At 44.1% G+C, this 12,490-nt stretch overlaps 1 protein-coding gene across 1 annotated transcript in view; it reads left to right on the forward strand.

The window, feature by feature from the left end:
• Positions 1–12,490, forward strand: part of TENM2 (teneurin transmembrane protein 2) — a 465,471-nt gene that overhangs the window by 287,524 nt on the left and 165,457 nt on the right. The window contains exon 10 of the mRNA XM_089909643.1: positions 8,991–9,185. Coding sequence (XP_089765769.1) covers positions 8,991–9,185 — 195 coding nt within the window. The remainder of the gene's footprint in view (positions 1–8,990; positions 9,186–12,490) is intronic.

Genomic DNA, 12,490 nt, shown 5'->3' on the forward strand with positions numbered 1-12,490 from the left:
AGCTGCTCCCCGCAATCTCCTGTAATGCAGACAGGCCAGGGGCCATGGCTGCTGCCCACAGGAGCCATTCCACGATCCATTGCAGTTCGAGGCTGAATCCCACCTCTCCTTCGTCCCACCCTTGACCTGAGAAAACGTGCAGGAATTCCTTGGCAGCAAGAACCCAGGAGGTGGGGTTTGAAGCCAAGCCCTTGGTTCGTGCTTTGCAGAAAGTGTCTCCACACTTGGCGAAGGCACCTCTGCACATATTCAGCACAAAGTGTGTGACGGGCCCTGTGCAAAGGGTTTAACCAGAGTGATCTTGTGTCATCCTCACATCCTGCATCATTATCATCCCCATTTCACAGCTAAGGAAACTGAGGCCCAGAGAAGTTAAGGTACTAGCCCAGGTATGGCTTTAGAACCCTATGTATCAGAATCACCTGTTAACTCACAGCTTGCTGGCTTCTCCCCACCCGCCCCCCAAAGTTCCTGATTCAGTAGGTCTGGGGTGCTAGCATCAGCCCGGAGTGCTTGTTAGATATCCAAACCCTCAGGCCCCACGCCAGACCCTCTGGATCAGAATCTCACTCTCACGGCACCCCCAAATGACTTATGCGCGCATCCAAGTCTGAGCCTGGATGACGTTGCCCTTGGACTTCTCTCATGTGGCCCAGAGAGATCTGAACGGCAGCAGCATTACCGCTTTTATCTTACTTCCCCCCAGCTTGCCAAGCAGGTGTGGAGGATGCCTGCCTCCCCAGTTTGGAAGCTGCAGTGCCCTTTATTTGGTCCCCTCATGTGAGTCCATGCCTCTAGAACGTGGCCGCTCCCACTGTTTCCCAGGCTTGTTGCATCACCAAACATAAATCACTTGGCAGGACCTACCTCAGTCAGCCCTCCCCCAAGTCAAATCGCTTCTGAGACTAAAAACTTCTTGTTTCCCTTTTAAACTACTAGATAAGTTGCGGAACAGTCTTACAAAGCAGAGTGCCTAACCCCGGAGAAACTTGCTGTAGGTGTGATGCGTACAGAGGTGGGGAAGTACTCCAGTTTTAGAAAAACAACTTCCGTATTGGGGAAAAAAACCAGTCTTTAGAGAGGTCAGCTGGGATGGGTGCTGGGAAAGAGAGTGTTTCCCCCCTCGTCTCTTTATGATGTGATGATTTGGAACAATTTTCTCCTAATAAAAATAATGATAATAGAATCAAATCTATAGATTTCTTATTATGTGCCAGGCATTGTACATGGCACTTCACAGACATTATTTCATTTCATCCTCTTAAAAACACCATGGGTTTTTCATCCAGAATTTTTGTCCCATTTTAAAGATAAGGAAATTGAGGTGAAAAATAGTGTCCATAGTTACACAGCTGGTAAAAACGAAGGGAAATTCGGGCTAACTCATAAGCCTACACTGCCTGGTATTGTTCTACCTGCTGGGGAGACGGCAGTGAATAAACAGACCTTCATGTCTTGGGGGAGCTCCCACTCTTGTGGATAACGAGACACCAAATAATTTGCAAGCTGGTCTCAATGCTTAAAGCATAATAAGAATGAAAAGCTACTTCAATCTGGACTTGAGCTGCAAAAAGCTTACTGTGTACCCTGAAAATTTTAAATATTCATTATATAATTAATGCTGTTCAGTCACACACACACACACACACACACACACACACAAACTTAAACTTTTTTAAGAACAGCTTAAGCACTTATCGATTGAGAACTTTTATAACTCTCAAAATGGAGGCATCCCCATATCTCTACAGGTATTTTAAATGAGTTGAATTAATCATAGGCTTAAAAGTCTCTTGCGATCTTCGTTAACTTCCCTGGGTTTAATTAAAACATCTGTGCACTTTTAATTTATCGATTCATCCAACTCATATGTCATGTTTTTAACACACCCCAGCATGCTCTGCATCATTTTTAACCCGATTTCCACTTAACTAAAGCAATTAAATTCACCCCGGATTAATTAAAGCATCCATACTTTCGTGCTTAAGTCAGCCCGTGCTTCTTTCCCCACATGGCTCCTGAATGTCAGAGATCTGACGTACCTGATGAGTTTTTCGTCCTTGTGGAAATTCTTCCCTGAATCACTTCCTGGCTTATTAATATGCCATCTGACAGAACGGGAATGAGGAAGTGGGTGCACCTGAACTTTGGCCCTCTGAGCCAGGGACTGTGCCCCCGTCTGTCAGAAGCATCCTTTGCTTTCCTCTCTTCACGGGGCGCCTGCTGGATCTTGCCCCCCTCCCCCCGAGACCAACTAGAGTGTCTGAGTGGTCCAGGCAGGAAGGCGGTGGGTGGCTGTTCTGGTCAGAGGCAATCATCGTGAACAGAATGCCTGGTGATCTTTGCATTTATACTTCCGTCATTGCTCCTTAGTTCTGCTTTCCAACCTCCTCACTCTTCCTACAAAACACAGTCCTTTCTTGTCCTGACCATTGAATAGGGACGGAAAACTGAGGCACCAGCGTCGAGAGGCTTCACCGTTGGGCATGGGATGCCAGACAGCTCTTCAGATAGGGACAAGTGATCCCCCTAGAAACTAGTTTGGATTTCTGCCCCTACCCACCGTGACAGAGCCCGTTTCCCCTCAGCCATGGCAGTGTTGAGGGTTATCAGTCTTTTAGATTTGTTTTGTTGTTTTTTTGTTTAATTTTTTAATTGAAGTACCGTTGATTTACAGTGTTGCGTTAATTTCCGTTGTACAGCAAAGTGATTCAGTTGTACATATGTATACACATTCTTTATTCATAGTCTTTTCCATTATGGTTTATCATAGGATATTGAGTATAGTTCTCTGTGCTCTACAGCAGGACCTTGTTTATCCATTCTACATATAAAAGCCTATAGATCTTTTTAAATCTAAGTCAAGGATTATTTCTCATTTTTTTATCTATACTTATTTAATGGCTAATGAAGCTGAGAATCTTTGCATACTTTTATTGGCAGTGTAAAATTATATTTATATGTCCTTTGCCCAGGTTTTCGTTTGTCTGTTTTTATTGATTTGTAAGAGCTCTTTGTGTATTTCATACATCAAACATTATTCTGTGAAATATGTTAGAAGATATTTTTTCCCAATGTTGCTCATCCCTCAGTTTTGTTTAGGGTGTTTCTTTATCATGTAGAAGATTTAAATTTTAAGTGATCAAATCTGATCTTCTTGGTTTCTGGAATTGATGTCTTTTTTATATATCCCACTCTCAAGAAAATAAAATTAGTCTTCAATATTTTTTCTAATACTGTTGTAGTTTATTTTTCTATTTGGATCTTTAATCTGTATCGGATTTATTTCTGAGTATAGTGCGCAGTAGAGGTCAGACTTTATTGTCTGCCAAATACGGTGTCTAACACCGCACTGTAAGATGTTACGGAAAAACCCAAACGCACTTTCAGGCCAACCCCACAGATTGTCAATTGCAAGGATGGAGCAAGAAGCAAAACTCGCCTTTCCTGACTTCGGCTTAGCACCAAGCTACGTCCGCAGTCTCGAAAGACGATGGGACACCAGTTTTGGTTTCGAGGACACTGAACTTGCTTTGCCTCACCTCCACGATCCAAATATTATATCCTCAACTGCTTCAGGAGACTCAAGGCATCTTTGTTTCTCTGTCCCTTTTCCCCACCACCTAACCCAGCTACTAGCACACATTAGCTTCTTCATAAGTGTTCATTGACTAACGGGGATGCGAGGCAACCAATTGTTAATATGATTTTGACACTTTACCCAGAGTACTAGGTTCAAGTATTCTCAAGTCTCTTTTCCAGAAGGGTTTTCTATCAGATTTCGAATCATTTTTAAAAGACACCTTATTTGTTTTCTGTTTTTTAATTTTATTGAAGTGTAGTTGAGTTACGATGTTGTGTTAATTTCTGCTGTACAGCAAAGTGATTCAGTTATACATGTATATATTCTTTTTCATACTCTTTTCCATTATGGTTTATCAGGGGATACTGAATATGGTTCCCTGTGCTATACAGTAGGACCTTGTTGTTTATCCATTCTATATAAAATAGTTTGCATCTGCTAATCCCAAACTCCCAGTTCGTCCCTCCTCCACTCCCCTCCCCCTTGGCAACCACAAGTCTGTTCTCTGCGTCTGTGAGTCTGTTTCTGATCTGTAAATAAGTTCATTTGTGTCATGTTTTAGATTCCACGTATAAGTGATATCATGTGGTATTTGTCTTTCTCTGTCTGGCTTACTTCACTTAGTATGATAATCTCTAGGTCCGTCCATGTTGCTGCAAATGGCATTATTTCATTCTTTCTGTGGCTGAGTAATATTCCACTGTATACATGAACCACATCTTCTGCATCCATTCATCAGTTGAGGGACATTTAGGTGGTTTCCATGTCTTGGCTATTGTAAATAGTGCTGCTATGGATATTGGGGTGCGTGTATCTTTTCAAATTATAGTTGTGTCTGGATATATGCCCAGAAGTGGGATCGCAGAATCATATGGCAACCCTATTTTTAAAAAGACACATTGTTCGAAAGTCCCTCCGCATACCTAGCCCAGCCCACAAATGACTTGTCAAGTTGCAGGCATTTTTCCCTCTGTCTGTCTGTCTGGCTGGCTGGCTGGCTGGGCCTCCTCAACCCCCTCTACCTTCTCTCCAGGTAGTGTCTGTACTGTAAGCTCCAAGTAGGTGGGACCCCTTTAACTTAAAGCAGCAGACACAGGTGGCTTGTCCTGTTACTTCCCACTGAGTAAATAACACTGACAATTCATTTCATCCCTTACAGAGAACTTTGGGGGGGAGAAAAAAAAAAAGCTGCAGCTTGATCATTAAAATGGGCTTTACGCCATTTAGATGAATCTAAAGCCTGTTAACTTGTCAGTCCTTAGTGGCAGTGGCATATTTTTCTTCTGCGCAAGTCTTAGAGCTTCCATTTACTAGATTTAGTAAAACAGGAATAGTGACTTTGTGCAAACATTTTAATTAATTTTAAATAGGAAGTTGAATGTACAATGCTGTGCTCCTGGAAAGCCTTAGGAACAGGGGAGAGAGACGGGGACATAAAACTTTCCACGTGTGATTCCAGAACCATCTCCCTCCCACAACCAGAGAAGACTAGGGGAAGAAAAAGATGATGTCTTTCTGTTAGTATTACTTGATGCTTTTCTGGTGGTGGTGGTCGTGTGTGTGTGCCTTTGAGACCTACTGCATTTTTAATTTTATTAACCCTTGAAGTCAGTCTGGAGATTCAGTTTGGAATTTCGTAAGGGAACATCCGTTAATTACAAACCAGGTGTCAGCTACTGTTTTGAGTCCTCAGGCATTTTAGCACACTTAATGTTCCCATCACCTCTGAGAGAGAATTTTTTGACGGGGAAAGTGGGTCTCAGAGAAGTACAGTGATCTTGTCAAAATCCCAGGGCTGGTAAGTGATGGGTCAGGATTTGAACCCAGGTCATTCTGGCATCGAAACCCTTATTCTTTCCACCTGTGTTCCATATCACTTCCAGGCAGGTGCAGTCAGAATTGTTTGCCCTATAACCTGTCATTAAAAAAAAAATCTTGTAGATTTAGTGATAGTAAAACTATAAGAAAAGTTATTAATGCAGGAGGTCCCCACCTCACGCAGCCTCTCACATGAGAACCAAGCTGAGCCTTACATACTGTGATGCTCTGGGTTGAGTTGTGTCTGAGGATGAGTCAGTTACCCTGAGGGAAGGAGTTCTCCGTGCAGGTCAGCCCAGTGACCACTGGAAGGCGCTCATCTGACACTTGCCCTCTGTCCCATGGTAAATGGGTTACGAGAGAGCGTCGTTCTTCTTTAACCTGCCTTCTGCTTTTGTTATGTGACATCAGCAGAACCTGTCAAGCGCCCTGCTTTCTGGAGAACATCACAGTGTTTTTCATTTTCTACCACCCTCCTGGTGAGCATACAGCAAACATATTGAAGGAAGGCTGCATTTAGAATGTGGAGACCTCCCTGACCTGACTATTCTCTACCTTTTTTTTCCCTGAGTAATTTAAGTAGGTCATATTTTAAATTTGACTTCCCAGGCACCTGGTTTTAAATAAAATCCATTCTTACCTTCTAGACAATCCCATTTTTTTCACCACTTGGAGTCTATACAGAAGAAAAACAGTTACAATATGAATAAAGTAAATAATCCTAACTGTATTTTATCAATTAATAAGGACAATAATTGTTTCCTCCTTACGTTCTACCCTCTTCCACCTTTTGGGTGGAAGGAAAGTGCAATGGGAGCCCATTGGTGGTGATTTGATGTAACTTTCTCTGCCATCCAGGACAAGTTCAATATATAACCCTCATGTCAGAAACAGCCCTTGGCAGCTCTCATCACTAGGCATGGGTAGCCACGCTTCTTACTGTTTTCCTGTTTGAGTGTGCAAGGGAAGAAGTGCGGTAAGAAATGATGCTGATTCTAGTCTTCCCACCAGGAGATATCCCACAAGTGTTACCTAGATCAGAAATGGCAAGTGAGTTTTCTCTTGCCACCTCCACCTGCTCCCAAGTCCCAGCCAGGGCGCTACACTGAAGGTTTTTAGGCTCTTCCTAGGCTCAGGAGGACAAGATGCCATGATCTGCCCCTGCAGAGGTGCAGGAAGGGAGAATAGTAGCTCATGTACACTCATTTGCCCTCCCTGACCTAAAGCTTAGCATGAGTCATATGGGGCACTGACATGGAACCAATTTACTTTGTCCTGGAAGCCCTCTCAGTACTTTGAGAAAGCCCATCGTTTCTCATACTTGTTGGTATTTGCACGGTCTCTAATCTGAATCTTGGGCACCCTTGTTCAAAACTCTTTCATCTACCCTCTCTCAGACAATCAGCATGGGTCGCAGCTCTACAGATCTCTCTGCTCAAATCTCTTGGAAATAGAAGGCGTGCTGCCTACATTTAGAAAGAGTTTATCTAAATTTAACATGTAGCTTTGATGTTCTCTCTTTTGATCTCATCCTTCTTCTCTGGTAGATTCATAAGGATAAGAATTCTACTGGAAATGGTTGTTTGTACAACTATTCTAAAATGGAATATGGGAGTGGGGATAGCCCCTCGATCATATGTCAGCTGTTGAGATGTTTTTGTTTCATGTCAGTTTACAATTAGGGTCAATTACAGTCAACACACACAGTTCACGAGAAAAAGGCATTGTATGTACAACATGAGGTCCACTCTAGAAATTGTTCTTTCCACACCTTTCATAAATGGCCATTTTGTGCTTGCCCACACGCGCACCACTTGGGAGTCCCTGAATGTCAGGAACATAACAGACATATTTACTCAATCAAGCCAACATTGATGAATGCAACACTGGAAGGAAATCAACAGTGATAAACATAGTCTTGTCCTTGAGTAGCTTACTGTATCTTGGGGAAATTAGACACGGAAGGAGAATTAATTACTATAAAAACTAAATAGAACATGACAACAAAAGGGGCACGGTAAGGTGGATGGGGCCTTTACTAAGGAGCGATCTAATTAGGTATGTAATCGCGTCAGGGGATGGGGAGACCATTCTAAGTCTTCTACAGGTACATGTGTGCCAGTTGCAGGCACACATGTACCGGTAGAATTCTTGGAGCCTGTGCATTCCAAATCACAGGTAAACCAGGAATTGTTAAAACACCCCTGTCGGTCATTTCTGAAGGTCCCTGAATGCCAGTTCCATAGCCTGGAGCCATGCCCTCATTTTAGGCTCATGGTGGAAGCCAGGTTGGAAATTCAGGCCCTTTACAAACTGATCCTGAAGTGAAAAGTCCAAAGTCTGAAGGTGACCACTAAAATCTCACTCTTGATGACCTCCAAATGGGCAGTATTGGCACGGTTGAGGCCAAACTGGTAAGAACTGTTGGCAATTCATACCAGACCATCCCCAGATTGTCAGCCTTCTTCCTATCAACAGAGGCAAGAGGGTCCCTGCTGACCATCCCCAGATTGTCAGCCTTCTTCCTATCAACAGAGGCAAGAGGGTCCCTGCTGACATGAACTGCTAGAGGTTTCATGTCTTCAACCTGCCCTCCCCTTCCTTATTTTTTTTTTTTTTTTTTTTTTTTTTTGTGGTACGCGGGCCTCTCACTGCTGTGGCCTCTCCCGTTGCGGAGCACAGGCTCCGGACGCACAGGCTCAGCGGCCATGGCTCACGGGCCCAGCCGCTCCGCGGCATGTGGGATCCTCCCGGACCGGGGCACGGACCAGTGTCCCCTGCATCGGCAGGTGGACTCTCAACCACTGCGCCACCAGGGAAGCCCTCCCCTTCCTTTTTAATGAACATAAACATCAGGAGTAGGAGTTGACTAATCTGAGGGTAAAATATTCAGCAAAATGGGTTCTGATCCGCATTACTGACAGCAGCAACACGCATGTCCATGCAGCTTAGTTAAAGGCACAGCTTAGAGTCCAGGCAACCTGGTTTCCAGTGGGGCCCCCCTACTCGTGACCTTTGTGATTTCCAGCAAAGTAATTTCACCAATCTGAGCCTCAGCTATAAAATGGGAGCGTGATTCTAGCCTCCCACCTCGTTGGGTGATCACGATGATTCAGCAGTAAATTGCGTGTGAAGGATCCTATGCCGTGCCCAGCATATAATAAGCATTCAGTTGGTGGTAACTGCTGTTATTAGTAGCATTTTTTAAATTCATTTTTATTGGCGTATAGTTGATTTCCAATGTTGTGTTAGCTTCTGCTGTACAGCAAAGTGAATCAGTTATACATATGCCTATATCCACTCTTTTTTAGATTCTTTTCCCATACAGGTCATTACAGAGTATTGAGGAGAGTCCCCTGTGCTATGCAGTAGGTTCTTATTCGTTGTTATTAGTAGCATTTTTGTTGTGGTGGTCATTGTTTATCTGAAGATGGCTCTGCACCTCCGTGGCCCAAGTCCCCAGCCAAGAGCACTGCAAGCAAAGCCGAGATGCCCGGCAGGCTCAGCCTCCTTAGACGGACACAGCCCTTCAGGCGCTGTCCCCAGCCCCATCCTCTGTGACCCGGTGCTCTGTCTTTGCTCTTTGCAGCCGCCTGCCCCGTCCTGTGCAGCGGGAATGGACAGTACTCTAAAGGGACATGCCAGTGCTACAGCGGCTGGAAAGGCGCGGAGTGCGATGTGCCCTTGAATCAGTGCATCGATCCTTCCTGCGGGGGCCACGGCTCCTGCATCGATGGCAACTGTGTCTGCTCTGCCGGCTTCAAAGGCAAGCACTGCGAGGAAGGTAAGCGCCAAGGGGCGGGCTGGGCAGCCACGGGGGCGGGAGGCGTTTGCAGGCCTGGACCTTTGCTAGTGAGCCCAGCGTTGTGCAAAGGAAGCTTCAACATTTTGCCCTTCAAACCCCTCGGCTGTGATGAACTTCTTAAGCTGTAGAACGTAAGAGAGAAGGCTTGCTCAGCTGACTCTGGAAGACATGTTTTGTTTTCCCCTTCTTTATGTTAATTAGCTCCTTTGCTTTTTCTCCTTTGTTTTCTGTCTTCTGTCTCCCTCTGCTTTTCCTCCCCTTCCTGCTCTTCCTTTTCCTTTTCCTTCCTTCCCCTTCCCCATCTTCCTCTTTTTTTCTGCTTTATTTAAAGTCCTCTGAATTGGGAATTATGGTATCCAGAAAAAAAGACACAAGAATCCTTAATCCTCCTCCCTTCCCCAAAGCTGTTTTCTCTTCTTTTTTTTTTGTTTTTCCTTAAAGCTGTTCCTGGTAATCTCAGAGCCACATGTGTCTGTGTAAATATTTCTGCAAAAATTAATATCAATAGAAGGCAGTCAGGCTTGAAAGACTATAGGTACCTGTGTCATTTAGAGACACCATGTAGGGCAAATGATCCTGGTTACCTACAGTCACAGAGACTTAGAGGAGAGTGGGCGTGCGGCGAGAGGGCTGGGATTTGATGAGTCCTGAAGAGCTCACTGTAGCGTGCTTTGAAGTGGTCGCTAGCACACATGGGCAAACCAAGCCTGATCGGAAGCTGGGGGTGGGGGGGGGGGGCGGTGGTTTGGGGGAGGAAGTACAGGAATACAGGGAAAGAGCACCTCTCCGGAAGTGTTCGGAAACCAGCTCTAACTAGTCCTAGTTGCTCTGGTTAGTGCTCCTGGAAGTCATTTGGTAGCAAGGTGTTGGGACCTGTAAGGCACTGGAACTCGGCCAGGCTGCCTGTCAGCCTTCCCCCTCTGTATTTGCCCTTCCAGAGTATGGTTTTAGTTGCCCACCTATTGCTTTTCCCCTTATAAAGAATCAACCACAGTTAGTAGGAAGGTAAAAACCTAGGTTCTCTCCATCTCTCGCCTGCTCCCCTCCCTTTGAATTGGCTCAGTCATTACAGCCCTCACTGCAAAGTAATGACAGTGGCTTTCCCTTAGATACCCACACGGAAGCTCCCCTTGTGACTTCTCCCATTTCATAGTTTTTAGAACTATTTCCACAAAGACTCAGCTTCTGTGACATTATTCTTCTAAGATTTTCCAATACATCACTGCTAGTGCCCTTAATGGGGCCCAGAAGTGTGACCCCACCCCCAGATCCTCATTTGCTCAACTCTCTCTCTATTTTTCCTCTATAATAAAAGGTAGGGGCTTCCCTGTTGGCGCAGTGGTTGAGAGTCCGCCTGCCGATGCAGGGGACACAGGTTCGTGCCCCGGTCCAGGAAGATCCCACATGCCACGAGCGGCTGCGCCCGTGAGCCATGGCCGCTGAGCCTGCGCGTCCAGAGCCTGTGCTCCGCAACGGGAGAGGCCACAACAGTGAGAGGCCCGCGTACCACAAAAAAAAATAAAAATAATAAATAAATAAATAAAAGGTAGCCTCCCTCCCTCCATCTGCATCATAAAACCAAATTGGGAGCTTGGATGGAGGAAGTGCTGATTTAATAACCCTGTTGGAAAGGTTAAAGTTCTTAAAGATAAATGGACTGCAGGAGGCAAAGCTGCATTGGCTGAAGACATGGGAGAGGCCAACCATATGACAAGCAAGGTTAACACGACCTTTTGCATGTACCTCATTTGGCAAGAGGATAGTGATAGAGCAATGGTGTTGCCCATCTTAGAATTTTTTCTGTCCAGTCAAGATTGTGCATATCTGTATGAGTGGGATTTCAAGTACTCTCTCAACTTTCTCACTCTCCCACCTGGTCTCATTTAAATGTTCAGAATGAATTAAGCGTCCAACAAAACAAGGAAGCCACGTGGATCATTATGAAAGGATGAAATCGCCTCCGTTGATTTCTGCTACCCCAAAAGAATGAACCGAGATGATGCATATGCTGTTTTCAAAACAGGAAATGGAGTCAGAAGGCCTGGATCAGCCTTTTTTCTTCCATTTGGCTTTTTTCTTTCTGCTATTCATCATAGTCATAACGTTCAGTTTACCTGAAATGGCCATGGCCACGAAATCAATAGTTGTCATCCTCCATTTCTGCTGCATAAACATTGTTGTACTATTAGCAAATTTGCACAAGAAAATGAAGGGACAGATTCGTGAGGTTTCACTCGATGGTGTCTGGGGGAGTGGGAAGGTGAGACGAGAGAAGAATTGACATATTAGTTTAAGTCGGCCATGTTTTCATGTCAGTTTCATGGTTGAGTCATTTTTCAATGACATTTAACTTCATAACTGTAATTCATGGTTCTTCAGGGGGTTATAGTACATATTGTTTGTAAAACTCCTTGACCTCCTTTTTTATCCTTAGGGACAAAAATTGCATTCACAACCCTTTTTTGTCAAACCTACAGAGGGCCCAAGACTAAATGAGTTCTAATGATTTCAGCTGCCAGAGGGCTGGTGGTATAAGGCACATGGTACTTAGCTGGTAAAGGCCACTGTCCCCCTTTTAAGTATAACACTGTTTCTATTTATAAAGCTTTGTAAAATGCCATCCTCCCTCCTGCCTGCGGAACACTGAGGAGGTGGCCACGAGACCATCGTATGAAACTAGAACCAAATTGAAAATTCATAGTGAAACTGCTCCCCTTAAAGTCTGAATTTAGTTATTCCATCAGCTGCTATGATTATAGAGCACAAAGGGCATGTTTACTGGCTTCACTGACCTGAGAAAGGCCTATCTCATATTTCTAGATACAACAAATGGTTCTTTTGACGACATTCCACTCCAGGGCTAATAAATCTCAGTGGATTTTCCTCCTTCCTTCATACTGTAATTCAGGCTAGAGAAGCAAAAGCTAATTTATCTGGAAGAAAAGTGTCATTTTTTTCCTTTTTTTTTTTTTTTTTTTTTGGTATATTACTTTTTATTTCATCCTTTTAGAAAAAGATCATATGATAGTTTTTTTCAGTTTTTTGAGAACTCCTAGCTATTGGCACCTCACCAAACATTTTAAGTGGCTAATTATAGATGGAGAGTGATTTTTGAGGCACATAGCACATGAGGTATTTTTGTGTAGATTTTGATTTTGCTGTGTTTGAAATGGGGACAGAGTGAAAAACTAGAACTTTGGGATTTTCTTTTATGAGAAGAATATGGACAAGATTGATTCTGAATGAATGAGTTCATGTTTTGCAGATTCCAAATTGCACAGCAT

This window comes from Delphinapterus leucas, chromosome 3 (assembly GCF_059928025.1).
Source record: "Delphinapterus leucas isolate spDelLeu-1000000601 "Yukka" chromosome 3, BTC_Dleu_Yukka2, whole genome shotgun sequence".
NCBI lineage: Eukaryota > Metazoa > Chordata > Mammalia > Artiodactyla > Monodontidae > Delphinapterus > Delphinapterus leucas.